At 36.7% G+C, this 27,874-nt stretch overlaps 1 protein-coding gene across 1 annotated transcript; it reads left to right on the top strand.

Annotated features, from left to right (window-relative positions):
* The first annotated feature begins 4,748 nt into the window (after positions 1-4,748).
* NAA30 (N-alpha-acetyltransferase 30, NatC catalytic subunit) lies at positions 4,749-27,164 on the top strand. Its single transcript, XM_077122542.1, has 6 exons — positions 4,749-4,829; positions 5,177-5,410; positions 5,681-6,443; positions 11,099-11,222; positions 13,304-13,359; positions 23,737-27,164. The coding sequence occupies exons 3-6, from the start codon at positions 5,682-5,684 to the stop codon at positions 23,872-23,874; spliced, it is 1,080 nt and encodes a 359-aa protein (XP_076978657.1). The 5' UTR covers positions 4,749-4,829; positions 5,177-5,410; position 5,681; the 3' UTR covers positions 23,875-27,164.
* Positions 27,165-27,874: the final 710 nt, after the last annotated feature.

Raw genomic sequence — 27,874 nt, 5'->3', positions numbered from 1 at the left:
GAGCGAATGTAGATGGGTGCCTGGCCAGCACCCACTCCCCATTCTTCTTTCCATCAGATGCCCAATTTTGGTCAGGATACAACTCTTCTCCACACACAAAGAAAGCGTACCAGCCCCTTAGCTCAGGTGACCCTCACTGATAAAAGGGTACCCTTAGTCTCCTTTCCAGTAACTGATTCTAGAAAAAAATGTGGCCAATTCTGGCCAAGGAGACACCAAGAGATGTTTGCTGGAGGCTTCTGGGAAAGTAATCTTCCTGAGAGTGACTGAAAGCCTCTCCCTTTCTTCCACTGGGCATGAATGAAGACGCACATACCCCAAACACTAGTGGCAGCCGAGGGGAACTAACCTTAGCGTGGAGCTGATTCATGAGTGGCAGAAGAGAGAAACAGCAAGAATTTGGGTGCGCAATGACATCACTGAATGTGACCAACCCTGAACTTCACCCTGCCGCTTACATGAGCTAATATATTGATTTTTAAAAAGCCAGATTGAGTTGGTTTTTCTGTTCTTTGCGACCAAAGTACCTTAACTGAAGCTTGCATTTGACTATTAGGCAATGGGGAACCATCAAGAGGTTTAAGCAGGAAAGTGACATAATCATTTGTGCTTTACAAGAACAATAGTGGCGGCAATGTTGAGGGCGGGTGGTAGGGATGGGAGGCTAGCTAACATTTACTTGGGGCTTACTTCAGCTCTGTACTGGCTTAAGCAGTATACTGTAAGTACACTTAATATACTTACCAAAAAAGTAACTCATTTAATCTTTCCAAACCTTATAAGGCATGTACTGATTTCCACATCTGATACGAGGATTCAGAGGCCCAAAGACATTAATTAGCTAGTAAGTGACAGCACCAGAAGGCGAACTCCAATTTTATTATGGACACCTTTTCATCCCCTAGCCATGTACTTCAGGAGAAGCTGACTTCAACCTTGGCCTCCAATAGACCTAACTGAGCTAAGGATAAACCAGCCCCTTTCCAGTGATTGGCTCAGGAATAGGCTGGCGACCCAGTCCTGGTCTGGTTCCAACCACTAACTCATGCTGCATACTTCATGGAGTTACTGTGAGGATTAAATGGGCTGCAATAAATGCTAGCTATTATTATTATTATTATTATACACTGCTATCAAGAAAAACTGAGCAAATGTCCAGAGAGGGAGGTCAGGGAGAGTGATACGGCAGAAGCTAAGGGAAGAGAGTTTCTGAAAAGATATGGCAGGATCAAACTCCTCAGATGAATAAAGTGACATGAGGACTGAAAAGGGTCTGGCAGTTGGGATCCAACAGGTGACTTTTGCAAGAGTAGTGCATGTCGGTGGCTGAGGTGGAAGCAAGCACACTGGTTGAGGAGTGAACCTGAACTTGGACAGAGACTACAGAGTGGGCGTACCTATTGTAGGTCAGCAGTTTGTGATGAGAGGAGAGGGAGAGAGGATGAGAGGAGAAGTCTTGAGACCTTCAGAAGTCTCAAGAAGGAGCATGTATATAAACTACGAGGCAGTACCTGGCAAAGACAACATGGAGCATTCAGAAAAGAGAAACAATGATGGAACTAGATTCAGGAGACTGAGGATGAGATCAAGCTCATAGGTGGATCTTGAAGAACAGTGCCATCTTCCACCCTTTAAGACAGGGAGAAAGGAGGTAAAGATAAATTCACATACAGATGAATTTATAGGCTTACGGGTGGAAGATGAGGGAGTGCCCCTATGGAATAGCTCATTTTTTTTAGTGAAATGAAGGTGGGGTCACCTGCTGAGAAGGACAATGTGAAACAAGCAGTGGTTGAGGATAGTCATTGTTAGATGAAGCTGACTGAGGGACAGATAAAAAAATTCTGGAATACAGACAGCTGAGGGCATAGCTAAATTGCAGACTTAAGAATCATCAGTGGCGTTAATCATCAGTGTAGGAGGGTATGATTCTCTCCAGCACCTCTCATTAGCTCAGTTGTAGTTATAAGAATCAGCCTGTCCATGTTTTCCAAAGGGTGAAGAAGTGAGAATGAAGTTGAAGATAATGAAAATGAGACAATGTGACCATAGCTTTTATAGCCCTTTATACTCTCCTGAAGCCTTAATTCTAACAAAATTAAGAAAATTAATTTAAACAAAATCTGTGCCTACAAGTGGGGCTTCCAACCACTTGTTCTCAGAGGGAAAGAAGGTTAAAGAACAGATAGCTACCCACCTCCCCAAATTCAAACGGAAGAGTCAAATTGTTAATTAAGGTACTTCATCTGAGAATCACAGTGTTCAAGGATTACAGGTGGTAAAACATGCTAGAATTCATCCTTTGATTAAATTCCATAACCCTCAAATTGGATGTATTCCCTTTCTTTCATCTGAGAGGAAACAAAGTTAGGGTCAGTCATATTCAGAACTTTAAGGATAACAGAATTAGTAGAATTAAAAACAACATGACATGTAAGATAAAACTACACAAATATTTAAATTATTCAGTATGTGAGTAAAAAAGAAAAGATTTCATAAATATAAGGACAGATTCCTTAGAGAAGCCATCTGACTCTGAAGGTAATCACTGGGATACAGGGATATAAAGAGAAGTGAAAGAATCTCAGTGATTTGGAAATCTGACTAGTTTATTAATTAGCAAGGACATCTGAATCTATTTCATAATTACAAAGATCCCAGACTGCTAAATGAGAGAGTGGCATCATTCAGTAAAATAAATGAACAAATAAAAATTGAAAAATAAATGACTCTCATTTTGTGTGTTAGATATGGCCATACAGAGAGAATAAGACTCAGTCCCTGACCTCAGGAGAACTTTATAATCCTCAACTTTCTGAACATAACTTTGAGACAACATCAAATCAGTCCCTCAGTGAAAGCTCAATGCTAAGTTACGTTACAGAAAAAAGGAAAGGACATCAAGACTTGCTGCCATTCATTCCTTCCTTTGCAGTCACATCTTATCTAGCAGGGGGTTATGTTCTAAAGTGAATGAGTGGTTTGTGCTTTTAAAAAACATAAATGGGATCATGCATACTTACTATAAATCAGTTAATCCCCTCATCCCGTTAAAATGTGTAGGTCTTTTGATGTAAGTACCTGAGGCAAGCTGTATTTTCCAAACATGGCCACGGCAACATTTCTGATCTCATATAATCTTTGAGAACTTTGCTGCTCCCCATCAAAAGGTAGGGTCTATTTCCCCTGCCCTTGAAACTGTTTGAGGCTTGTGACAGCTTGAATAAAGAGGGCGCAGCAGAAGTGACACTGCATTACTTCTAAGGCTGCATCATAAAAGATGATATGCTTTTGCCGGCTCTCAGTTTGGATTCTCACTCTTGGAACCCAGTCACCAAGCTGTGAGGATGCCCAAACCAGTTCACACAAAGAGACAACATGGTGTAGTCCACAAAGAATAGAATTGAGGACTCTAGCCTACAGCCAGCATCAACCACCAATATGAGTGAAAAATTTTCAGCTAATTTCAGTCCTCAGCCTTTGAGTCTTCCAGTGGAAGAAGATGCACATGATGCGGGAGTGGAGAAAAACTATTTTCTTTATGCCATGCCTGAATTTCTGACCTGTAGAATCTGTAAGCATAATAAATGGTTGTTTATACTACTAAAACTTGGAGTAATTTGCAATGTAGTCATAGTAACTGTGAGAATACTATTATGCATTTTTTTTAAAAAAAAAATATATATATATATATATTTTTTTTTTTTTGCATGGGCAGGCACCGGGAATCGAACTCAGGTCTCTGACATGGCAGGCAAGAACTGCCTGCTGAGCCACCGTGGCCCACCCTATTTCAAATTAAAACATAATTAACATAGTAATATTCTATAATAGTGTCATAAATTTATGTAACCATTCCTGTACTGATAGATATTTAGGTAGTTTCAGATTATCTTTTCCTATTACAGACAAGGCTGAAATAACTTCCAGATGTCTGTGAAAAAAGTTAGTATTTCTACAGAATAAAAACCTATAAACGAGTTCATAAATACATATAAAAACACTTAGAACGGGGTCTGGCACTGGTAACATAAATGTTTATTATTATTATTATCATTATTATTGTTATTATTTATCGCTGTTGGTTGAGTTTCTAGCTGGAAAGCCATAGTCTTTTAACGTCGTTTAATGACAAGGACCCTAAGAATTGTATCTAAAAGTTAAGCCACAATGTATTCCACTTTTTAGAGTTTAGATTATGGTAAAAAGTTACAAACACTATGAGTCACAGAATTATGTCCCTGAAAACATCCACCTGCTGCACAGTTCGAAAATCCGTTTTTTAAAAACCTTTGCTTGCCTAGTGTGCAAAGTGAGTTACACAGCCTGTCGCAGACCTGCTGAAAGTCATGTTTAGAACTAGAGAAGAAAAGAGCAGAAGCACACGCTCAAGCGTACGCGGCAGTTCCATTTCTTGTGCACACGCTAGGCAAACCAGTGGGAAGAAGGCTCAGGTCACCTCTTTACCGGTACTTCCCAACCTGTCACAATTCCGAACACAAGTTTAAGAACGTGCCTCTTAGCCATTACACTCTTTTCCACCACCGTGCGCTAAACCCTTCCCCAGATATGCTTGCAGCTGCCCAGCCCGTAGGTCACCTTTGCCTCCCATTTTCCTCGGCGAAGGGTGGAAAGGAGGAGGGGAGGGAGAAGACTACCTGCCCACTTCTACTGACTCAAAAGCGGTGCGGGGAATGGGTTAAACTTAAGTCACATGGCAAGCGATCAGGTTTCAGTAGCCATTCCCACGTTTTCACAGCTCAAAGGGTTTCACCTCTTCTCCTTTGCGATCTGCTTCCCCGATTGGCCCCTTTTTAAAAGGGATCCAGGTAACCCCCACGGTCCCACCTCACCCCTACTGGGGGGTCAGGGCAAACGTCAAACTTTGCGCAGCGGAGGCAAGGCCCTTTATAGGAGACTCGTAAATGGCGGGGTCAAGTGGCCCTGCGAGGGCGGGACTCCGGGCAGCTCCGCAGCGCAGCTGGCTAGGTGCAGGGGGCGCCCCCCGGTCCCGCGCGGCGAGGTCCGCGGGCGGTGGAAGCGCAAAGCCGAGGACACAGGGTGGAAGCAGGTGACGCCGAAGCCCTCAGCCACGTCCCCGCCCCAAAGACCCCGTATTAGCATGCGGCCTCCCCCGGAGCCGGTAGAAGACACCTTAGGCTCCGCCTTTCCACAGGTCACCTCCCTCCACGCCCCCTTCCTTCGGCCCGGCAGCCGGCAGGCAGGGAAGTGTCGTAAAGCCAGGCCCAGGAAACTTTACCCGAGGTAACAGGCGAGGCGCTTTACGGCGGCGGCGGCTGTGTGTGAGCTTCGGCGGCGGGGGAAGCGGCCGCGGCGGCGAAGGCGGCGGCGGCGGAGGAGGCGGAGGAGGCGGAGGAAGAGGAGTGGCGGCGGCAGGGACTGGTGCGGGGTGAGTCGCGCGAAGGGAACGGGGAGGGGAGGCGGGTGACAGGGCTGGCGGATGGGCCTCCGCGGACGGGGACGGTGGCCGGCTGAGCAGCTGGGCGGCGCTGAAGAGCGGGGGGGGGGGAGGGTGTCTGCCATGGGGGGGATTAGCTCCGGGAGGGACGGTTTCTGCCTTTGTTTCCCCACCTCCGCTGCCCCCCACCCGCCGCCCCCTCCGCCCCGCGCCCGTCTGTCAGGTCTCATGGCCTCCCCTCTCGGTCTGTGTCGCCTCTAGGATGGCGGAGGTACCGCTTGGGCCTAGTAGCCTCCTCCCACCACCAGCACCTCCGGCCGCGGCGGCGGCCGAGCCCCGCTGTGCTTTCCCGGTGGGGGCCGCCCCCGCCTGCTGCAGCGAGGACGAGGAGGACGACGAGGAGCACGAAGGCCGCGGCGGCGTCAGGAACCCGGCGGACAGCGAGGTGGCGGCGGCCAAGGGGCGTGCGTGTCTCCGCTGCCCTCAGCTGCCACTGGAGCAGCAGCAGCTCAATGGATTGATCAGCCCCGAATTGCGGCACCTGCGGGCGGCCGCCTCCCTCAAGAGCAAGGTCCTGAGCGCGGCCGAGGCGGCCTCGAGCACGGCCACCCCCGACGGGGGCCCCAGAGCGACTGCAACAAAAGGAGCCGGGCTGCCGTCGAGCGAGGGTCCCCCTCACTCGCGCCCCAGTCACGCAAGAACTGCGCTCCCCAGCCGGGCAGAGGCTGCAGCGGCGAGCGGCCCCGCGACGACGCGCAATGGACTGGCGGGGGGCACCGAGCCGGAGGAGGAGGAGGAGCAGGTGCGGCTGCTGTCTGCGTCCTTGACCGCCGGCTGCAGTTTAAGGAGCCCCTCGGGCAGGGAGGTTGAGCCCGGGGAGGATCGGACGATACGATATGTCCGATACGAATCCGAGCTACAAATGCCCGATATCATGAGACTGATCACCAAAGATCTGTCCGAACCCTACTCCATTTATACCTATAGATATTTTATCCACAACTGGCCACAGCTGTGCTTCTTGGTAAGTGGATGGAGTGGAAAGAGGGTGAAACACAGCAGAGATCCAGGCCGTGCAGGGCAGGGAGTGTGAGGGCTGAGTGGCAGCGGATGTATGCTCCAGCGTTTCATAGTACGATGCTTGGTGTAAAGTACGTGTGCAGTCGGCTCCTAGGTATTTAATGAACTGTTTTGAAGGTAAGGCGTCATGATCCGGGTTTAACTTGATACTGATGTAAATGCAACAGCCCTGTATGATGCATGCTTCACTGGGGGTCTTGTGTCCTGCTTACATTAGCTGATAATTATGTTTAACCGTCTTTAATTACCCTCAAAGCACTTTGCAGTCATTTAATTTGAACATGGTTCTGTTCGGATACAGACCTTACTAATCTCTCAATTACAGCCATAATCAGGGAAGAGTGTATACACAAACATGTTTTGGTGAGCATGATTGTCAGTAAACTTGCTGTGGCTACAATGGAGAATTAAGTCTTACAAGCATATTCAGTAATTATGGAGATTGCTTCCTTTTACTTCAGCAGGACAATTAATAGTTGTAGCCAGCCTGTTTTCTAGTGTACCTCTGCAGAAGGTGCTGCTAACACTTTTGGTGGCTGAAAAAGTCCTGAAACTTGAACAAAATACCCTTTTGTGGAAACTGTGAACTTGTTACTAATTTTTTTAAGCAACCGGTAATAGATACACCTAAACTCTGGTAACACTGGCTTGTGTGGCATATACTTGACAAAATTTTTTTACTTATGTGAAAGCAAAAAAAAATTGGCTGCCAAACAAGTTGAATAATTTTTTTTAGCTTAAATAATGTTTTTTAAATTTAGGACGAAAGAAGTGATAGCACCATTAGTTTCTTACCAGTCGTATTGGCCAATTTCAGTCTAACCTTAACCTTTCACTTAAATATTGACTGCAGGTATATGCTTTATATCATGTACTCACAAGCATACTGGTTCCACTGAATTTTACTTATGAAAGGCGACATCTTTTAAGGAGTATTTTGGTATATGTGAAGAAAAAGCCGTTCTTCTTTATTGTTTTAGCATTGACTGGCACTTCGTAAATTCTTTCAAGATGTTTTGGCAATACTTTTAAAATTTCATGTTTGATTCTATAGCTTGGTGGTAATCTGAAAATGTAACCTCAGTATTGTAGATAATGGTTCTGTGTGTAGGGTTTGTGTTTACTTTGCTAAATTCAATTTAGTGTGTTTGTATAAACTAAGAGAACTATTTTGTATTCCGGAAAACTCCTCTTACCAGGACTCTAAGCATTTATCAAACTAGAAGTTCTAAGATATGTCCATGTTAGTGGATATGGGAAAGTGGTTTTAAAGTACTATTATAAAATAATGTCATATCAGATGCCATTGTAATTGCTAAAATTGTAGATTGATTTAATTACACAAAAATTACACAAAAGCATACAATTGAGTCACATTTTAAATTGGAGTAGTATATTTCTGTCAATTTCAGAAAGTAGTTGTGTGTATGTGATATTTAGCAAACTTTTGAGTCCTCATATTACCTAGACCTCGCTCAACTTGCTTGCCAATTTTAAACTGTAATAGTATACTTTAGACTTGATTTTACATAGATCCCTCACAATTTGTATTAAAATTATTACTATTTTAATAATTGTAAAATATTATTTTACAAAATAAAGTACTATTTTGTACTTTATTCCTTAGTAGCCAAAGGTCGATTGGAGTATACATTAAATTCTGAGTATCTAGAAATTGAGATGTGCGTAAGTGTTCGACGTCTAAGATATATTAGGGCAAGTATGAATCTAGAAGTATTGAACAATAAAACAATACCTAAGGAACAACCAGAGGACACTTGGAACTGGGACCTATATATTGGAATACTTTTAAATTTAAATTTCCCATAAGAACTAGTCTTTTTAAAAAGATGTGTATTTCCATTTTACATTATATCATTTTAGAACTGAATGGGGATCCTAGAGATAATCTAGTTTAATTTCTTTTTTGTTTTATGAGAAAAATAACAACTTAATTTGTTTAAAGACTTAAAATATTTAAATCTGTAGAGATTTAATAGCAGAAAGATAGAGCTAGAACCCAGGTCTCTTGGCCTCTCATTATGGTAAGTAGGAACCTGAAAAATGGCTTATCCTTGATCCAGTCAACCAAGACCATTGTGCTGTCAAGTTATGCTCCACCAGGGGAGGTTTGTCTTCATAAGCATCCATCTCGAGAGATTTGTAAATCTCCAAAATGTTCCTGGTTTCCATGAGTAATCTGTGATGGATGGAGCAAATGAAATATAAGATGTTGAACCTTACAAAATTGCTAATACTTGACTATTTTTAATGAACAAAATGACGGTTTTCATGTTTCTTTCTAATTATAACATGTGAAATTAGAGAACTGTACAAATGGGAGGCCCTGTCAGTTCCTCTGTTCTTAACTAATTTATGTCTACCTTTTTTTGAAATCATGGTATTTTTAGTTGGTGTCTTTTTGATGTTCTTAAACTTATTTTGAGCCATGTAATATAGTACTTCCTTTTATTTGTTCCAAATTTAAATTTCCAGCTTCCTCTTGTTTCCTGTTTGTTGTGTTCTGGAATTTGGGAATCCCTGATTTTTTATAATTCATATTTTTCATGCTTTTATAGACTGATAAGCCCTTACCCTTGAGATTAATCTTCCCAGGAATATTTGAGGTCCCATCCTTGAAAAAAAAAACACATTTAATAGCATGAATTCCAAGTATATGTGCAGAAGTTTTTATTTGGGAAAATTGACTAGCAATTTAGAGATTCTTATAAGTGTATATTAGGAGTTTATCAGGAAAAAAATACAGCATTGGCATTTCTGACTACCAGCGTATTATTATGACAGTATATTATATTTTGGGGTTTTGTTTCTAAATTACGTATACAACTGAGTTTTGCTCCTGGAGATTCTTAATTAGGAAAAAATCAGTATAGTCTGGGGGTGAACTTGTATTTTTTTTGTTTGCTTTTTACTTCCTTGTTTATTACTGTCCAATTATATTTGGTGATTTCAATTTTTTTTCTCCTTTTTGGATAGCTTTATTAACGGTAAGGTGTAGTTGTCCTGCAGTTTTATATCAGACATATATAGATTTCCATTTTACAAGAGCCAAGCTTATTATTAGGCTAAAAATTTTCTGGTTTTTCAAATGTATCATTTGGTCTGTGATGATTTATGGTTATTTTCAAAACAGAAAATGCCATTAGAGTTTTTCATATAGGAAACTTCTGCATATATTTCACTGCTTAAAACAGAAATAAATCTCAGTTTACCAAAGAACCATAAAATTTCAGAGGTTTATTGACCCAAAATAGTTTAGAGTGTGTGATAAAGCAGAACTGAATTAGTTTGGATTGTTGCTTCAGAAGAATTTTTGTGACCTAATTTAGGTTTGCATGAACATCAGGTCAGAATTATTTTGCCTGAAAGATTTCTCCTCAGTTCAAAAAAAAAAAATGGCTTTTTAATCAAATTGCAGAATGACAGACTAAAAACAATGTTATAACAAATTCAGGTTAAAATATGTTTTAAGTATAAATTGGACTTTATTTAATTTTTTAACCCATTCCTGGTTTTTGTTTTATTTTGTTTTGTTATTAATGTTTCTTCTGAAAAGTTAATTGTGTTAATAGATAATGTGAAGTTTTCGTACTTTTAAATGAGGGCTCTTCACAGCAAAAACATTTAATGCTGGCACATTATTAAACAGTTCTAGTTATTGCCCTACTTAAATTTAACAGGATATAGTATTAGAATTCTTTATCAGTGATGGGAAAACATTTTCAGTGGTGTCACTGGAAATCTTAATGAAAATAAGGAATAATTAGCATTTGTTTAACATGCGAGTTTTAATGTTCTGGGAAGCTGTACATTTTTATTGAAGTAGAAAGTTTTATAAAATCATTCCATTATCTGATTTTGAGCTAAAAGTACTCTACAGCTTTATGACAATAACCACACTGTCAGGAATCTCCTAAAAATGAGTCCATCATGTAGTCTTTGTAATACTTCAATAACAAAACCCCTTGGAGATGATCTGAACAATAACTTACAGTCCTTTTTCTGAAACTTTTACATTTTTTTTCCCTGATCAAATCTTATTCCACCATTCAGATTAAGTATCATGCCTTTTATCTGACTTTCATTAAAGCTTTATTACAATTAAATTTAAACCTAACACTTATCTGTTAATAAGGAAGATTTACCATTTTTGTCGTATCCTAATCAATAAGGTTTTCTTAAAATTGTTTTCATATATCCTCACTTCCCAAGATTTAAACACATAAATCTTTATTGCAGTTAATTGTAATTCTAAACCAGCAAACACCTAATGTGTAATCCTGTAAAGTACTTGAATGTTTACCCTTCTGGGATTCTTGCTTTTTCCCCTAGGCTTTAATAATAAGCTTAAGAAATTCATGTCCTAAAGAATATTGGGAGATTTAAATACAAGAACACTTGAAGGATTTCTGGGATTAATTAAGATTTCTGAAATTTACTATAATTGCAATCTTTTTTGAGTTCTCATTACCTCTTCCTCTGTCAAAATGTTAACCAGTTATTGGTTTCTGTTCTTACTGGTTATTACACTGTACCTGATGGTAATGCATTCTTCATAACTGTTTGTTTATTTTTAAGGCCATGGTAGGGGAGGAGTGTGTAGGTGCCATCGTTTGCAAGTTGGACATGCACAAAAAGATGTTCCGCAGAGGTTATATAGCCATGTTAGCTGTGGATTCCAAATACAGGAGAAATGGCATTGGTAAGAAAAAGATTGTCACTAAGAGAATGCATAGATAATTTTCACGTTTGTTTTTTGAAACAAAAGACTTCAATGTAAATAAGTAGAAATGAATATGAAGCTAAGGGAAGAAAATTAACAGATTGTTTTATTTCAAGATATTATTTTCAAAAGGATCTTTAAATGAACTGTTTTAATTGTCTTTTAATGTTTTGAGAGACTATCTTTCTAACAGGTATCAACTGATTGTTTTCACGTACATTTTCCTGATGACATTTAAAATGCTTTGCATTATACTAAGTACTGCAAGAAGTAATGGAGTTTTTATGGCATTGCAGGTCTACCTCAGAGATACTGTGGGTTTGGTTCCAAACCGCTTCAGTAAAGGGAGTCACATGAATTTTTTGGCTTCCCAGTGCATGCAAGTTATGTTTACACTATGCTGTAGTCTATAATAAAGTGTGCAGTAACATTGTTTTTTAAAAAACAATGTATGTGCCTTAATTAAAATGTGACACAGAGACATGAAGTGAGCACGGGCTGTTGGAAAAATGGCACCCATAGACTTGGTTGATGCAGGGTTGCCACAAACCTTCAATTTGTAAAAAATGCAGTATCTGCAAAGTGCAACAAAGCACAAGCAGCTACTTGAGTTAAGTAGACCTCAATCAAGGCAGAATTATAGAAATTCTTAACATTATTCAGTGCTAGTCATCAAACATTATATTAGCAGTTCAAAAAGGACCAGGAGAAAGAAGAATTGATGGTTTTGCTCATCTCATTTTTGTTCCTCCTTTCCTGGCATGTTGGATTGTCTGTTCTTGGTTCATAGTGGTCATAAGTGTTGTTTAGGTGGTTTAAAAACAAATATTTAGGTCTCTTCCCCCTGAGAATCTTGTTTGTCCTGTCAGAGGTGGGGCTGAAGTTTCTCTAGGTGACTGATACATAACTAGATGAGAACCACTGTCCCTGTGTCTAGCATCTACTGGCTCTTTGTTCAGGATGGAGCATCATGTAGACACACACTTGTCTGAACATGTCAGATTCTGGGATGTACTAAAATCTAATTACTGTGGTAAGTATTCGTGAAAGAATATTTGATGCCTGTAGCAACATTTAATTATTAGCAGTTCTGTCACTTGTGATTGTTTTTTAAGTAAATGTGAGTGTTATTGTCCAAATTAAGACTGTCTCGCACAGTCTTATATGTTATGAGAAATCATTATGAACAGGTTTACTTAATACATTTGATTTAACTTTTCTTAGTGTTACAGTTTACCACTAAGATTTTTTAATGATTGGGGCTTGTTATATAGACCAAGTTTGAGTCTTTGAATATTGAGAAGAGTTGATAAGGACTCATGGCAGATGATAGGCAATTGTTTTACTAGGTCAGAGGGCAAAACTGGTGGCTTTTGAGAGTTGCATCCTTGCCCTGACATCTTGTTTGGCAGTTTTTTTGTTTGTTTGTTTGTCTTCCCTTTTAATGTACCAAAATACACCTGATCCTAAACTAGAATAGATTTCCTGAGACAATTTAGACACATTACTAATAACATTTCAGAATGCCAGACTCTGGTATATCTAGGCTCACAATACTAGGATTTCTAGGAACTAACCACTGTCTTGGGCCCACTTTGGGACACACCAGTTCTGGTGAGGTTCTGTGCCTGTGTCCTGTGTCTAGGGGTGTCGGGGATCTTTGGCAAGATCAGCTAAGGAGACATGCAGTAGGTTCTGGCAGGACAAGGAGTTCCTGAATTGTTCTGGTCATACTCTGTCCTGCCTTTCTTTACCCCTTCCCTTCTGTCCTCAATCTGAATAGCTCATATGCCTCCTGGAGTAAATGATTACACCTGAGATAAATGAACCTGTCAGGACACAGGTTTTTTCATAAAGAAATATACCACTGGGTGTAGGGCCTATTGACCTTTCTCAGCTTAATTCTTAATTTTTTCCCCCATTTTATTTGAGATAATCTATGTATCTGCATTCAAGATAGACCCAGAATTTGACATTTCTGTGCTTATTATGATGTCATAAGGTATCTTTAATAAAGTAATTACATTTTTCCTCCATTAATACTCAGATCTATATTTTAGGTACTAACTTGGTTAAGAAAGCTATATATGCCATGGTGGAAGGAGACTGTGATGAGGTAAGTGTTTCCAAATGTTTAAGACTTGTTGTCCTGGGCAGTACTATACTGGGTATTTTTATAAGTAAATTATGTAATAAAATTGTATTGCATACTTCTTTGCACTCTATTATAACACAAATGAAGTTAGTGGGGGAAATTATATTCCATTTAAAAATATTGTAAATTTTGACCTATAACAAATTTTCAAATAATGGGAGCTAAAATATATTCTCTTTCTAAATGTGGAGGTGAAATCTGGTTCGGCATTTTCAGTAAATAACTAGTATTTAGAGGATTTATCAATTAAGTCATTTAAAGTAGGTCACGTTTTGTTATTGTTTGTTTGTTTTTTTGCATGGGAATCGAACCTGGGTCTCCGGCATGGCAGGAGAACTCTGCCTGCTGAGCCACCATGGCTCGCCCACTAGGTCACTTTTAACACAAACCCTGCTGTAATTTACTTACATATTGGCTTTAGTTCTCTGTTTGTTTTTACAATGGGACAACTATCAGCCCATATGAAGGACATTTCTTACTTGAAAAAAATCTGTAGTAAATAATGATAATGGTAGTGAAGGGGGAAAAAGACAAGCCCCTTTCACAAGTAGAACTACCTGTGTATTCACCAAAGAACATCTTCTCTTTTAAGCTAATTTTAAGTCTTGAGGGCAGATATAATTCCTTTGCATCCTGTAACACTTTTTCTTTTTGTTTGTTTTTTTTAAACTTTTTTATTGTATGTATAACATATATACAAAGCAAAGAAATAAAGAAGCTCTTCAACAAGTAGTTTTAGGACACAACCCAGAGTTTGTCATGGGCAACCATATGATCCTCTCAGATTTTTCCTTCTAGCCGCTCCAAAATATAGGAGACTAGAAGGCTTAAATATTTTTTTTATCACCACAATCAACTTTTTTCTTTGTTTTTTTGTGAAAAATATCATATTTGCAAAAAAGCAATAAATTTCAAAGCTTACCACCACAATTAGTTGTAGAACATATTTCAGAATTTGGTATGGGTTACAGTTTTACAATTTTAGGTTTTTACTTCTAGCTGCTCTAAGATACTGGAGTCTAAAAGAGATCTCAATTTAATGATTCAGCAATCACATTCATTTAGTAAATCCTATCTTCTCTGTATAACTCCACCATCACCTTTGATCTTTCTATCCCTCTCTTTAGAGGTGTTTGGGTTGTGGCTATTCTAACTTTTTCATGTTGGAAGGGTCTGTCACTAATATGGGATAGGGAGATAGAACTATCTGATGTTCTGGAGAGGCTGGGCCCTCTAAGTTTCAGGATTTCTCTGTTCCAGGGACCCATCTGGAGGTTGAAAGTTTCTGGCAAGTTACTCTAGTGCCTGGAACTCTTGTGGAATCTTATATATTGCCCAAGTATTCTTTAGAATTGGCTGGAATGGTCCTGGGTGGGGTTTGGCAGGATAGGTAGCAAGGTCTAACTGAAGCTTGTGTAAGAGCAACATCTGGAGTAGCCTCTTGACTCTATTTGAACTCTTTCTGTCACTGATTGTTTATTAGTTATGCTTCTCTCCCCGCTTTTGGTCAGGATGGAACTGCTGATCCCACGGCCAGAGCACTGTTTCTTGCGTATAGTAGGTGCTCAACTAAAATGTGCAGGAGAGTATTGGACTGCAAAAGTCTCTATGTTTGGACCATAGCCAGATTGCATGGTCAGTTCACCAAGAAGAGAAGTCAAGCTTCACAAAAGTTGCCTAACAGTTTGGAGAAATATTTGGGATGATAGAACCTGTTTTGATCCTCTACTGCTGCTGAGTGGAGATAGTTTCCAGTGAGCAGGGATGTTATGTTCCTGTGGTTGCACCTTTTCTGAGTTGTCTTAATCATTACCTGTAGGTAGACTGTGCTGTACTTTACCTGATCAGATGTTCAAGTAGTATTTACTTTTCCTTGAAAATTGTATGGAACAATTCAGAGATTTTTATTTTATTATTTTAGTTTGAGTGTTAAATCTTAAATTAGTGATATATTATGTGGTAGAAATACTTTTTTCACTGTGGCCCTAAAAACCTAATGCTGATTCATTTTTCCTATTTTTGAAGTAAAGTGTATTAGTTAATCTTAGGCTGAAATGGGGATAGCTCCTTGAACTTTTGTGTGCTTTTAAATGGGTAGTTTTTGCTGTTTGAATAACTCTGCTTCGTTAAGGAAATTGATAGTCTGTGTTCCACATTATTCAGGTAAAACTTTGCTGTTTGAAGGAATAGAGTCCTTGTTTACTCTTTATAAGGCTTTCACTCTCCCTTTTAAGTTTTAAGCCATGCAAGTAACAAACCCTTCTAATTTTTGAGAGTAGTCTTTTACTTCCACTTATGTATCATTTCATCCATTTAATTTGATTTCTGCTGCCTCTGTTCCAGTGGACCTACTTTCTTATTGAGGTATTTGCTGAATCCAGTAGCTCCTCCTTATTCTTCAGCCTACCTGTATGTAGCCCTATTGAGTGCCTCCTTTGTTTATTAAAATATGTTTTGGTCTTTTAGACCCAATTCAGATGACAACTCCTCGGAGTCTTCCCTGATTATTCTGTACAGAATCAGTTGCACTGTCTTCTGTTTTTTTTTCCTGACTTCCCTTTTGTAACACTTATATTGCACTTGAATTTACTTGTTCAGTGTCTTCACTACTAAGTTACAGGAGGGCAGAGATATCTTTTTTTGTTTACTGTTATATTCTTAGTACTTAGTGTGGCATTTGTGTTATAGTAGGTGGCTCATAAATATTTGTTTAATGGTTAGTTTTGTTCTTCCAGCATATTGTCTGTACTTTTTAAAAAGCGTTTTTGGATTTTGATTTGCATAATTAATTGTTAATCTCATTTTCTCTGCAATTTCATTGTAAGCGTTCTAGAACAAAGAATATTTTTATTTTTTGTATATAGTAAAAAAGATAAAAATAAATGTGTCAGCAGTGTTAACTAAATTTAAAAGACCTTTTGGTAGGAGCAAAATCATATGTGAAAATACGATTTATATAATTTCATTGCTGGGAGGAAAACTTGATAATTCTTCAAGAATACAGTGACCAATTATAAAACAATAAACGTGTGACTTTTCTTTCATTAAGTTGGGCCAGTCTTCCTTTCTTTTAACGGGTCAAGAAATTTTGACAAATTATCAGAAAATCTATCAAGAAGACATTTGAGAGGTTTTTTTTTTTGTTGTTTTTAAGATGAAGCCACTGCCGCCTTTATTTCTGAGATTAAATTAACAGGAACTCTATTCAGGTGAAAGTAGGAACTAAGTCACAGGGAGAAAATGGTAGAATTTTCTGTGATTGATTCAGGTGTTTTTGTTTGTTTGTTTTTAAGAAAACAAGCAATGCACTTAGACCCACCAAAAACGGGTATCTTAGTTAGCGTAACCAAATAGACATATTTAAATAAAGTATCCATAGAATCATTGTAAAACCTGTATTTGCACAGTAAGTTTCATAAACCAATTTAAAATTAAGGCAACAAGGAAAAAATCTACAAATTCAGATAGCAGAGTTCTTAAATTTATAAATATTAAACACTAATTTAGATGCCATTGATCAGCTGTCAAAACTGTGAATGTTCTCAAAATATCGAGTAGAAAGTTCTTACAGATATCTGCATTACTATAGTAATGTCCTGTGTTACTAAATATTTTTCTGATTTTAAGAAAATATGAAGATACAAATATTTTTACAGATAACATATGGAAATCTTAACCACCTAAAACAGATATCTTAGTTAGCTTATTCATAGACATATTAAAAAATATATATCTAAGTAGTCATCATAAAGCCTGTTTGTACAGTATGTTTCATAAACCAATTTAAAATTAAAGTAAGGAAGGAAAAAAATTTGAGAGGTTTTAAATTACATTTTCTGCCACTTAGATTGTTTGTGCTAATTTGTTTTTTTTATTCTTAGAAAGATGGAGATTTTTTAGTCTATGGACCTGTTAACACAGATAGATTTAGAAATCTCTGTGAAGCATTATTGTGCCTGTCCAATCACTTTTTACTTTTTATTCTTTTGTGATCTGCATGAATCATGTTTGTATTGTTCTTGGTTACCACTCGTCATTTTAAGATAAGTTCAGAATAAAGTCACAATTACTAATCATGGGATTGAACTGTATATCAGTTTTTGCTCAATAATGATTCTATACTGTCATGCTGTAATGGATATTTCATTTTACCTTGCTATGATTTTTCTGAATATTTTATATCAGAACTAGGATATTAAAATAGCATGTCTAAAAATCTTATTTTCTATGTATTTGGAGTTGACTAAAAAATTGTAGTGTGGAAACAAGTGGGTATGTTAATTCATGAATAAGAGATGTGTTATAAATGTTGATTGGCTTCAATTTGGTGTCACATCTACATGCTCTGGCTAGCACATGTGTAATGGTTAGGACAAGTATCTCAGGTTTGTTTTTCACATTAGAAGAAAGAGTAAGATACATCCATAAACATAGCATGAAAGAGTTTTCTAAAATATAATATTTTAAAAATATTTTTATTAACAAAACAACATATAAACACAAATATTCTTAACATACAAACATTCCATACATGGTGTACAATCAGTGGCTCACAATTTTATCACATAGTATATTCATCACCGTGATAATTTTTTTAGAAGAACATTAAATGTAATTTTTAAAATAGGATCTGTGCACTAAAAATAATGAACCTGCATGATGGCCATTTACTTTTATAAACTTTTTCTGAAATAAATTAGAATATGGGCAGGTGATTGGTCAGTATGATGAATGGTGCTTTACTTTTTAAGCTGTAGATGTCCATGAAATTATCTCTGAAAATTTAAATCTCAGAATTTTCTTAATTTAAGGCATGATTTTGATAGTATTTTGATGGTACTCAGCACTCATATATGATAATAATATACAATGGAATCATAATTTAATGGAATTTAAATGTGCTGTATGTGACCTGACATATTTACGTGAAAATCCTATCAGAATTTTTTGTTGCTATTTATATTAAAAACATTTTCCCCATTGAAAAACTATAGTGTTGCAGAAAACGTGGAGAATAGAAAAAAGAAAGTCTAACACCTACCTCTCTAGTACATTTATTTTGGTGATTTTTTGCCTCTTTTTTTTATGCATATGTTTATATGTAGTTTTTTTCTTCTATAAAATATGTTTTGTGACCTGTTGCAGACTTTTTACAATTTGCCATTGAAACCTGGGCCTGTTCCTTACACCATAATTTGTTTCTCCTAATGCTACTTGTTTCTAGCAATATAAAGGTAATGTAAAAGGCATTTTGGTGAATTTTGGACAGGTAATATAATAGCCTATCATATTTTATACAATTAAAAATAATAAAATAGGTCATATTAGAAATGACTAAACTAGATCTTTAAGAACCAAGAAGATGTAAGTTATTTTTGATTAAAATATAAACATAGAAGGGTAGAGAAGTCCAAATCATTCTTTTTTTTTCTGATTATGTACAGTGATGAGTTTTTAGCTTTTTGTGTTAAATAATTATATGTCTAATACATTTAGCCATGACATAGGAGCTGCTAGGTAAAGACAGAATAAAATGGGGTTATTTAAGCTGTGGGGATATTGGTTGAGTAGTTTGGCCTAATTAAAGAACTGAGTTCCATGTCTGTATTCTGTCACTTAGTAGTTGTCTGATTGTAGGCAAGTCACGTAACTTTTTGTTGTCTTTCTCTTTTATCTGTGCGACAGTGTGATAAAGGGATATCCTAAAGAGCAATAAAGTTATTAATTCAGCAGATATCTGTGGAACGGTTGTAGGAGCCAGATGGTATGCTAGTGCTTATCCAGCCTACAATATTAGAAAAATGATTTCTAAACTATAACAGTCTGGCTTATCCTAATAATGGTTTGTTTCTAAGAGAATTGATGGAATCCTCTTTTTTATTTTTTGTTAAGTAGAATTCAATGTAGGACCAAAATGACTATTATCTTTTGGATTCCTGTATAAATAGTCATGATGTGGACTAAAATAGTAGTGTTATCCTATTCCAGTATAAACCCAGATTCTCTTTTAATATGTTTATAGGAATTTAAGTGATTAAGTATTAAAAAGTAGTTACTTTTGTTGGGCTATTTTGTTGTGTTAAAAAATGCATGACCTCTTAGAAAAATGTGTGCCAAGAATCTTTGCGTTTTAACTAGTTATCCCTTTGTGTAATGTTTTTTCTATGTAGTAGGACTTTATTTCATTTATCTGTTAGAAGCCAACAAACCTGAATTCAACTCTTAACCATACCTCATATATATGTGCAATTGTAGTAACTCACGCATGTATTGAAGTTCTTAGATTGCTAAATATTACTGAAGGTGAACTTATATCTCCTCTAACATGTCTTAAGTAGGTTAGAGCTCCCATTTTCGGCCTTATTTTACTCTGGGAAACAAGCAAGGAGAGGTTAAGGATAGTGGTTACTATTAAGCACTAGGTCATATTTGTTCACTGGTTTGTCTGTGTGCTACAGGTGGCCTTGAGTTTCCTTCATCTATAAGATGAGGATAATTATATCTATTACATAGGGATATTGTGAAAGTAAAATGAGTTAACCCATGTAAAATACTTTACATGACACATAGTAAGTCTTCTGTAAGACTTAAATATTAGCTATTATTATCAACTGTCCCTCTTATTTTTATTTCTGTGAAATCAGTCCCAAGTTTTGTTTTGTTTCAGTTTTAGTTGTTATAGTAATTGCTTTGACTTAACATTTTAGCTCTAATTAGGTGCTGACCTAGTATCAGAACTCCCATAATTACTGGAGAACAGTTCAAAACTAAAAACTTTTATTGACCAGACTGGAGTGTTCCAGATTAGAGGATGGCATATGTTAATAAAAATAAAATTTGTTTTTCTAAGAGCAGAAATTAAATTGTCCACTTTTAATTCTTATCGTAACCAATTTGTTTGCTATACAGCTTTATTTAATGTCTTCCTGGGGACCTTCTCCCTTGATCCCAAACTATTTGTTACTTATTTTTAGATCTTTTAAAGGCTCAAGTTTAGCATGCGATTTGCTTTTCTGAATTAATTGCATAGGTAATTGCCTCAAGATGATAGCTTTCTGATTTTATGTATTATCCACATCTATGAAGTTTCCTCTCACCTTTTCACATTGATGAGTCGATCAGTGATACAGCTATAAAATAGTCTCCTGTGTATTCTGGTCATTTAAAAGCATGGCATTACTTATGTTTGTTTAATATTTATGTAATGCATGTAATATAATGAAAGGTATTAAGGATGTGTAATTAACAAATATTTAGTGAATTTATGTCTGTGTGTCAGGCAGTGTGGTAGGTGCAGAGGAAACATCTATGAAGAAGATGGTCCCTGCCCTCCTTTGGCTCACCATCTAGGAAATAATCTAGGAAATAAGTCATACTTATCAAGGTTGAGTAAGTGTTTCATGGAAACAGTGCAGAGTACTTTAGGGCGGTATAAAAGAAAGGGGATCTCTACCCCTCCTGGAAGTTAAGGCCCAAATATACCAGGAGGATAGGAGTAGTATTCTGCCAGACAGAGGAAAGAGCTTATGTGAAATATCTAAGGTAGGAAAGATTAATTACAGAAACAAAGTTTAGGATTGAATGTGGAGAATAAAAGGAGAGAGGCCTAAAACAAAGCTGGACCTGTAGGTAGAGGTCATATATTGAAAAGCCTTTTAGGTCTCTCTCGGTTCTTATTTTTATGTTGTTGACTTTATTTTGAGGACAAAAGGGAGTCAAGACTGAGAAGCAGAAGGGCAAACTGTGGTATATATGCATATGATGGAATATTGTATGGCTACAGAAAGGAACAAAGTCATGAGGCACACAATGAGGTGAATCAAGTATAAGGACTTTATGTTGAGCAAAACAAGCCAGAAACAAAAGGGCAAATATTGCATGGTTCCCTTTAGAAAATACTTATAAGAAAATTGGGGCCTAGATTGTAAGCTCTTACAGCAGGTACATTTATTCCTGAGCTTTAAGTTTTATTTCTAAGTTCTGAGATGCTGTGCTAAAATAAAGGGGGTGGGGGGTGGGCAGGAGGGATCAGTAAATGGTTTTAAGCAGAGAGTTGAGAACGAGAGCAATCACTCTTAATATTTGTAGAGAATGGGAGGCCTCTTGGGTTAAGAATTTCTTGCAATACAAATGGGAGTTGATGGCAGCATGAACTAGGGTGGTATGAGTGGAGTAGAAAGAGGACCAGTTTGAGAGAGATTTAAGGGATAGAATTGACAATGCTCAGTGCTTAGATGTGTATAGTAAAGTGGAAAGGAAAGAGATTCCAGGATGACTCTTGGGTTTTGGGTTTGTGCTGTGGACAGGATGGAAGTCTTGTTTGCTGAGATAAGGAATTGTAGAAGAGAGGTGATCATGAGTTCAGTTTTTGGATATGATGAGTTGAAGTACAATCCTTTCTCTATTATTTACATCTGTTTCCTTGAATTCTTGTCACAGTTTTGATAGTTTGAAATAGAACAGGAAAAGATTCATATGCTTCTCCTGGGCCTTAATTATACTTGGCCATTTTTTCCCATTTGCGGGTTATGATAGCCAACAGTAACAGTGGCTCACTGATAATTCTCAGTGGAATAAGTTGAATCAATAGAAAAGGCAAATAGAACTCTGCATGTAAAAATTGGGAAGAGGGTATAGAAGTATGTTTGGTAGATGGAGGTTAGAAATAAATCAAGGAAATCACACTTAGTGTTTTGTCAGGGCCACTGGTTCAGTAATATTCAAAAAGACTTAGATGGAAATTAATGCTTTTTGTTCCTTTGTTTAATATTGATATCCATAATATCTAGACCAGTGCTTCTCAAAATGTCTCCCAACCAGCAGCAGCAGTTACACCTGGGAATTTGTTAAAAGTATGTATCCTTGCTGGCCCCCCCCACCAAGCTTACTCAGAAACTCTAGAGGTGGGACTCAGAAATCTATTTTAATAAGTCTTCCAGGTGATTATGGTGCACATTAAAGTTTGAGAACCCCTGGTCTGGACTAGAGTTTGGCAAACATTTTCTGTAAAGGACCAGATAGTAAATATTTGGGGCTTTGTGGACCGTAGGATCTCTGACCACTACTCAACTCTGCCCTTGTATCCAGAAGGCATCCATAGGTAACACATAAAGAAATGATCATGGCTGTGTTCCAATAAAACAGACAGCAGGCCTGTTTGGCCCCAGGGTTATAGTTTACAGATTTTTGCTCTACGCTATAGACAAATTTCATAGTTGTCACCAGGAATAAATGATGACAAATTAATGAAAATAAAGATGATGGGGGTCAGTTTTGATAGTTTTCAAGTACTGGTTTATTTTCTTAAACCTTTGATTATTGATTTTCTTTTTCTTGATCTTTTTTGTCACCTTACTTTTCTTTGCAGGGAAATTTATTTTTGTTTTAGTATAAAACTGAGAAAGTACCATATTTTCTTCATTGCTAAGAATTTCAAACTTTGTGAAAATTTGTAAATCAGAAAGTCTTCTATGGCCTCACGTGCTTCACCCCAGAGATAATCATTACTACAATTTTGGTGGCTATTCTTTAGGGTTTTTCTGTACATCACTAATATTTATTTTTACCATAAATTTTTTTTGGAGAAGGGCTTTTTTTTTATTAATTAAAAATTTTTTTTTTAAATACCAAAAAACACCAAACAAACGCAAACATTCTTAACTTTTGATCATTCCGTTCTACATATATAATCAGTAATTCACAATATCATCACATAGTTGCATATTCATCATCATGATCATTTCTTGGAACATTTGCATATATTCAGAAAAAGAAATAAAAGGAAAACAGAAAAAAATTCATACATACATTACCCCTTACCCTCCCTTTCATTGATCACTAGCATTTCAATCTAAATTTATTTTAACATTTGTTCCCCCTATTATTTATTTTATTCCATGTGTTTTACTCATCTGTAGGTAAGGTAGATAAAAGGAGCATCAGACACAAGGTTTTCACAATCACACCATCACATTGTGAAAGCTATGTCATTATACAATCATCTTCAAGAAACATGGCTACTGGAACACAGCTCTACATTTTCAGGCAGTTCCCTCCAGCCTCTCCATTACATCTTGACTAACAAGGTGATACCTGTTTAATGCGTAAGAATAACCTCCAGGATAACCTCTTAACTCTGTTTGGAATGTCTCAGCCATTGACACTTTATTTTGTCTCATTTCACTCTTCCCCCTTTTTACCATCAATTTTTAAATTAATGTGACTTGCTTTTCTTAAATATTTGATCTGATTGTTTACTTTGTAATTCTTTAAATTATAAAATTATAACTTACTTTCAAATATACAAAATCATAACAATTTTCTTTCATTTCCTTGAAGGTTGTTTTGGAAACAGAGATAACAAATAAGTCTGCTTTGAAACTTTATGAAAATCTTGGTTTTGTTCGAGATAAGAGGCTGTTCAGATACTATTTAAATGGAGTTGATGCACTGCGACTTAAACTTTGGCTGCGTTGAGAAACGGATATCAAGGAAACAACTTTTCAACCATGAAGATTTGACCTTTGCATGCAATGCAATTTGTACAGAATTGCTTTGCAGGTGGAATTAGTCATTTCCATGCAGCTCTTATCTGTCAGTGTCTCTTTGAGTGTCGCACAATATTTGTTGCACTTTGGCATGGCGCATTTGTTCTGAATTAAAAAGAGAGTGTTTCAAACTTTAAGAGTTCTTTTGGTACCAACAAGATGTGCCAGTCGATAGCCAAGATTTGTTTGTTCATTTGCAAAGTCTGCTGGCAATGTTATGTACACAGTGATCATTTTATCAAAGAACCAGTAAGTGGAACGTGATTTTTGTTCCTGAAAAAAGCCAACATAGATTGTAAAAATCTCTAATAAGTATACTAACATTTCACATGAAACCTGCTATAGTTTTCTGAGGGGTGGGGGCAGAGCTTCAATTTTAGGTTTTATTTTTTCAATATTAAATTTTCCATTCTTGAATATTGGTACCTCAGTGATTAGTGAATGAAAAAAAATGTATTGTAGGGTGGGGTGTGTCTTACAATGAGTAAAGATAATAATTAAATTGCGTCTGCCAGTGCCTGTATAGATAAGTATATTTGTCTTCATCTCTAGTTTTTGAATGCATGCTATCTTCTCCTTTCCTTTAAAGTCTTTGTAAGCAAATTTTGTTTTTATTTAAATTCTAAATTTGAATAAATTATTTCAGATTTTTATAATTTGGATACTTTTTCCAGGTGAGACAGTGGTTTACGTTAGAAGTCCTTTCTTTCCTTACAGTAAGAAGTTGAATCTACTTGGAAAATCTTTGAGAAATGACTCAAAGATGATGGGGTTGATGGAGCCAGGAATTACTGGGTTTTGGATGCACTTTTTTTTTCAGAGACTAAGGGAATTTTTGGAAAAGTTTAGAAAATTAGTGTAAATTGGTATAATATTTAATCAGAATTATTGCTAAGCTGTGAAGAACAGCTCTTACAAAGCAGTTGGAACTTTTTTCCCACTTGATAGGAATTCACACTGCTTCCATTTCTTGAAATGCTTCACTTTTGGTTCTTGGAAATAAATTTCAAGGTACATTTTATCTATTTTTAGCTGCTTTTATTTTCTTTTCACTTATAAATTCTTGGGGGGAACTTTGCTTTTTTGCCCAGAAAAAGGAAAGGGAGAATTGGAAATCCTTTTTGAAATGAGTTCTGTGGGTTTTCTTAACAGCCATCACCATGGTCAATAGTAACATTGTGTTTTCACCACTTGTGAGTCAGTGCAGTGTAACAGATTTTTAAAGCAAATTGCTTTTAATTGAGTTCATTATACCTGTGATGGATTATTTATTTAACTGGAAAACCTAGGTTCCCATAAAAAAAAAAAAGATTCATTCTCTTTGAAAAGTGTTTTGTAGGAATCTATATCGTTGCTGTTTTTTAAAATTGGATATGCCTTACTTCTGTTCTGGATTTGGTTTGAATTTTGTTTTATTTTATGGCTTGTAATTACTGTATTTTTTTAAACCCTACCTCTATTAACAGTTGGTAAAGGCCCCGTTTCAGGAAAGTTTGTTTGTTTTTTAAAGGAAAGCTGCTTCTTGCTCAGTATAGTATCTTGAAAAGTGAACATGGTAACAAGTACTTTTAAAATAAAAATAGACAATTTATATTTGATGGAAAGATAAACTTCCTGCTGGTGGGTCACTTATAAGTCCTTATTTTTAAAGACATTTTTGTCTTGAAAGTTTAATATGCAGAAAAACTGGTTACATTAAAAATATGACCACACAATACTTTTAGTTTTCAACTGACCATTTTGCATATGTTTTCAGTCAAACTTCATTTTGGCTCTAATATTTACAAGAATGCCAATCATATTGATGCTTCTGTTATTATTTTTTAATATGGAGGGGACTGAATTGATCATTGTATATGTCATCACATTTTATTTCACCACTTTATATTTGACTTGCTGGGTCATAGGTAATAATTGTTGATAAATGTATATTTGCTTGACTCACTAATGGGAACATTTTTAAAATGGGTAAATGCTAGATTTTCAGTTCAATCATATTTATGTTTTTGGTAGGCTGTCAATGAAACCATCATTACTTATCTTCTCCCCTAGAATTGACCAAACTTTGCCAAATTGACTGAACTGATAGGGTGTTTTTGTAAACATGACCTTAACTATGTGACTAAAAAGTCAAATGGTTCAGCCGATGAATGTTAAATATCAGTGTTCACCTTATGTCTTTAATTGGGTATATAAAATTGTGTACTTAAGTAGACTAAAATTTAACCCCTGGCATTACAGCCCAGTGCCAACTGCTAAAATGTAATCATACATTTAGTTTTTGATATTGATTGGGCTTTGATTTTTCCTATATAACCTAAAAACAATTCCATATAATTGATAGAGAGAGGGTTCACTTGGCTAAAACTGAGCAAAACTGGTGCAACTTTCTTTTAATGGGGTACTGCCTCTTTAAGACTGACTGTACTATCCACTGACACTGGTTTGGCAGCTGGTGCTGCTGAACATTTTTATAGAAGCTACCATGAAGCTATATATGTTAGTATTGAAGAAGCTAACGGGTATACTACCATTTTTGATGTGTGGGCTGATTATATTTTTCCTTTATGTGAGGATGAAACTACTCTAGAGAAGTCCACAGATCAGAAACCAGATAGTAGTTTTTGAAGTCGAAGCCAGCAAAATAAGGAGGGAAAAAAAAAACCCAAAAGTTACTTTTAGAAAATTAGTTTTAATATTTTCTGCCTCTCCTCCCCAAATTATTCTCCCCACTTGCTTGACAAATCTATGTAAAGGAGTTTGTTTGCCACATGTTTTAACTTTACCTTGCCCTGTGTTTTGGTATTGGCTGACTTGTATAAGACTGGATGTGTATATTACGGTGTCTAAAAATCATGAAGTTCATCACTTTACAGGAACATAGATAAAATCAAATTGGTAGTGTATCAGAATTACTTTTCAGTGCACCATGACATCACTAAAATTGAGTGCTATAATGTTACAGGGCTTTCAGGTTCATAAAAACATAACCATAAATTATATTGACGTCAGATATGAGTTGAGTATCTATAAAATATCACGTGTATCAAAATATTGGACTGCTATTTGATGACTGGATATTGCTGCATAATTTTCTTCTGTTGTCCCACATCCTTTTGGAGAGAGAGATTTAATGGGATTCAAAATGTGCAAGCTGTCTAAATAAGATGCAGTCAAATAAAGTATGGTTAAGTTGTGTTTGCATTTTTCTTTTAGATACAGCTGTGTGCATTTTATGATTGGGTTTTTTGCTTTTACCCTACTAAGAAAGAAAAACAAAACCATGCAATCTGTTTTGTTTCCTGCTACTTGTCTCACAAGAGTTATTTGGAAGAAGAAATAATATACAATTGCTATTTCTCTACTTTGTGTTCTGGCAAAGTAAAATTGATAATATTGATAACATGTCCTTGATTTCCTCTATGTACTCAAAGTTAGTCAACCCTTATATGATATCCATGCACATAACATTTTTGCCTGTATTATACCAAAAGTTTTATTTTTGAAAGTCTTCCCCTAGCAATTTATCCTGAGTTTTTAAGTTACAATTTTTCACTTGTACAGTACCTCTTCATGTAAGTAATGTCACCTCCTGCCCTCCCCTTGGTAAGAGACTCAAGTAAAATAGGGCAACAGATAAAGGGCTTTTTGCTCTTTTCTTGTGAGAAGATTTAAATGATAGTTATGCACACTTTCATATTGCAAGATTTTTGGATAGTAGTGGAAGGATGAGATCTGTTTTAATCCTTTAAGTGCTAAATTACTTCTATCATGTATGCAGTATTCACTCTGTTCTTTTATAGTGATGTGAAAATATCTAAGTATGCTCATGTTTTGCTTGGGCCTCATTTGGAACTTTAAACACTTAAGTTCATTATAAATAAGGGCCAGAAAGTTGATACCGTTTTTTCACACTGATGAGCAGAAAT

This window comes from Tamandua tetradactyla, chromosome 12 (assembly GCF_023851605.1).
Source record: "Tamandua tetradactyla isolate mTamTet1 chromosome 12, mTamTet1.pri, whole genome shotgun sequence".
In the NCBI taxonomy this organism is placed as follows: Eukaryota; Metazoa; Chordata; class Mammalia; order Pilosa; family Myrmecophagidae; genus Tamandua; species Tamandua tetradactyla.
The sequence above is the reverse complement of the archived record's forward strand: the minus strand, read 5'-3'. Positions and strand labels throughout refer to the sequence as shown.

What these genes read in the sequence shown, in the direction of transcription:
- NAA30 (XM_077122542.1), top strand. Translation starts at nt 5,682, where the DNA reads ATGGCGGAGGTACCGCTTGGGCCTAGTAGCCTCCTCCCACCACCAGCA. An exon ending in GGCCACAGCTGTGCTTCTTG is followed by an intron (nt 6,444 to 11,098) that starts GTAAGTGGATGG and finishes TTTATTTTTAAG; the next exon opens with GCCATGGTAGGGGAGGAGTG. An exon ending in ATACAGGAGAAATGGCATTG is followed by an intron (nt 11,223 to 13,303) that starts GTAAGAAAAAGA and finishes TCTATATTTTAG; the next exon opens with GTACTAACTTGGTTAAGAAA.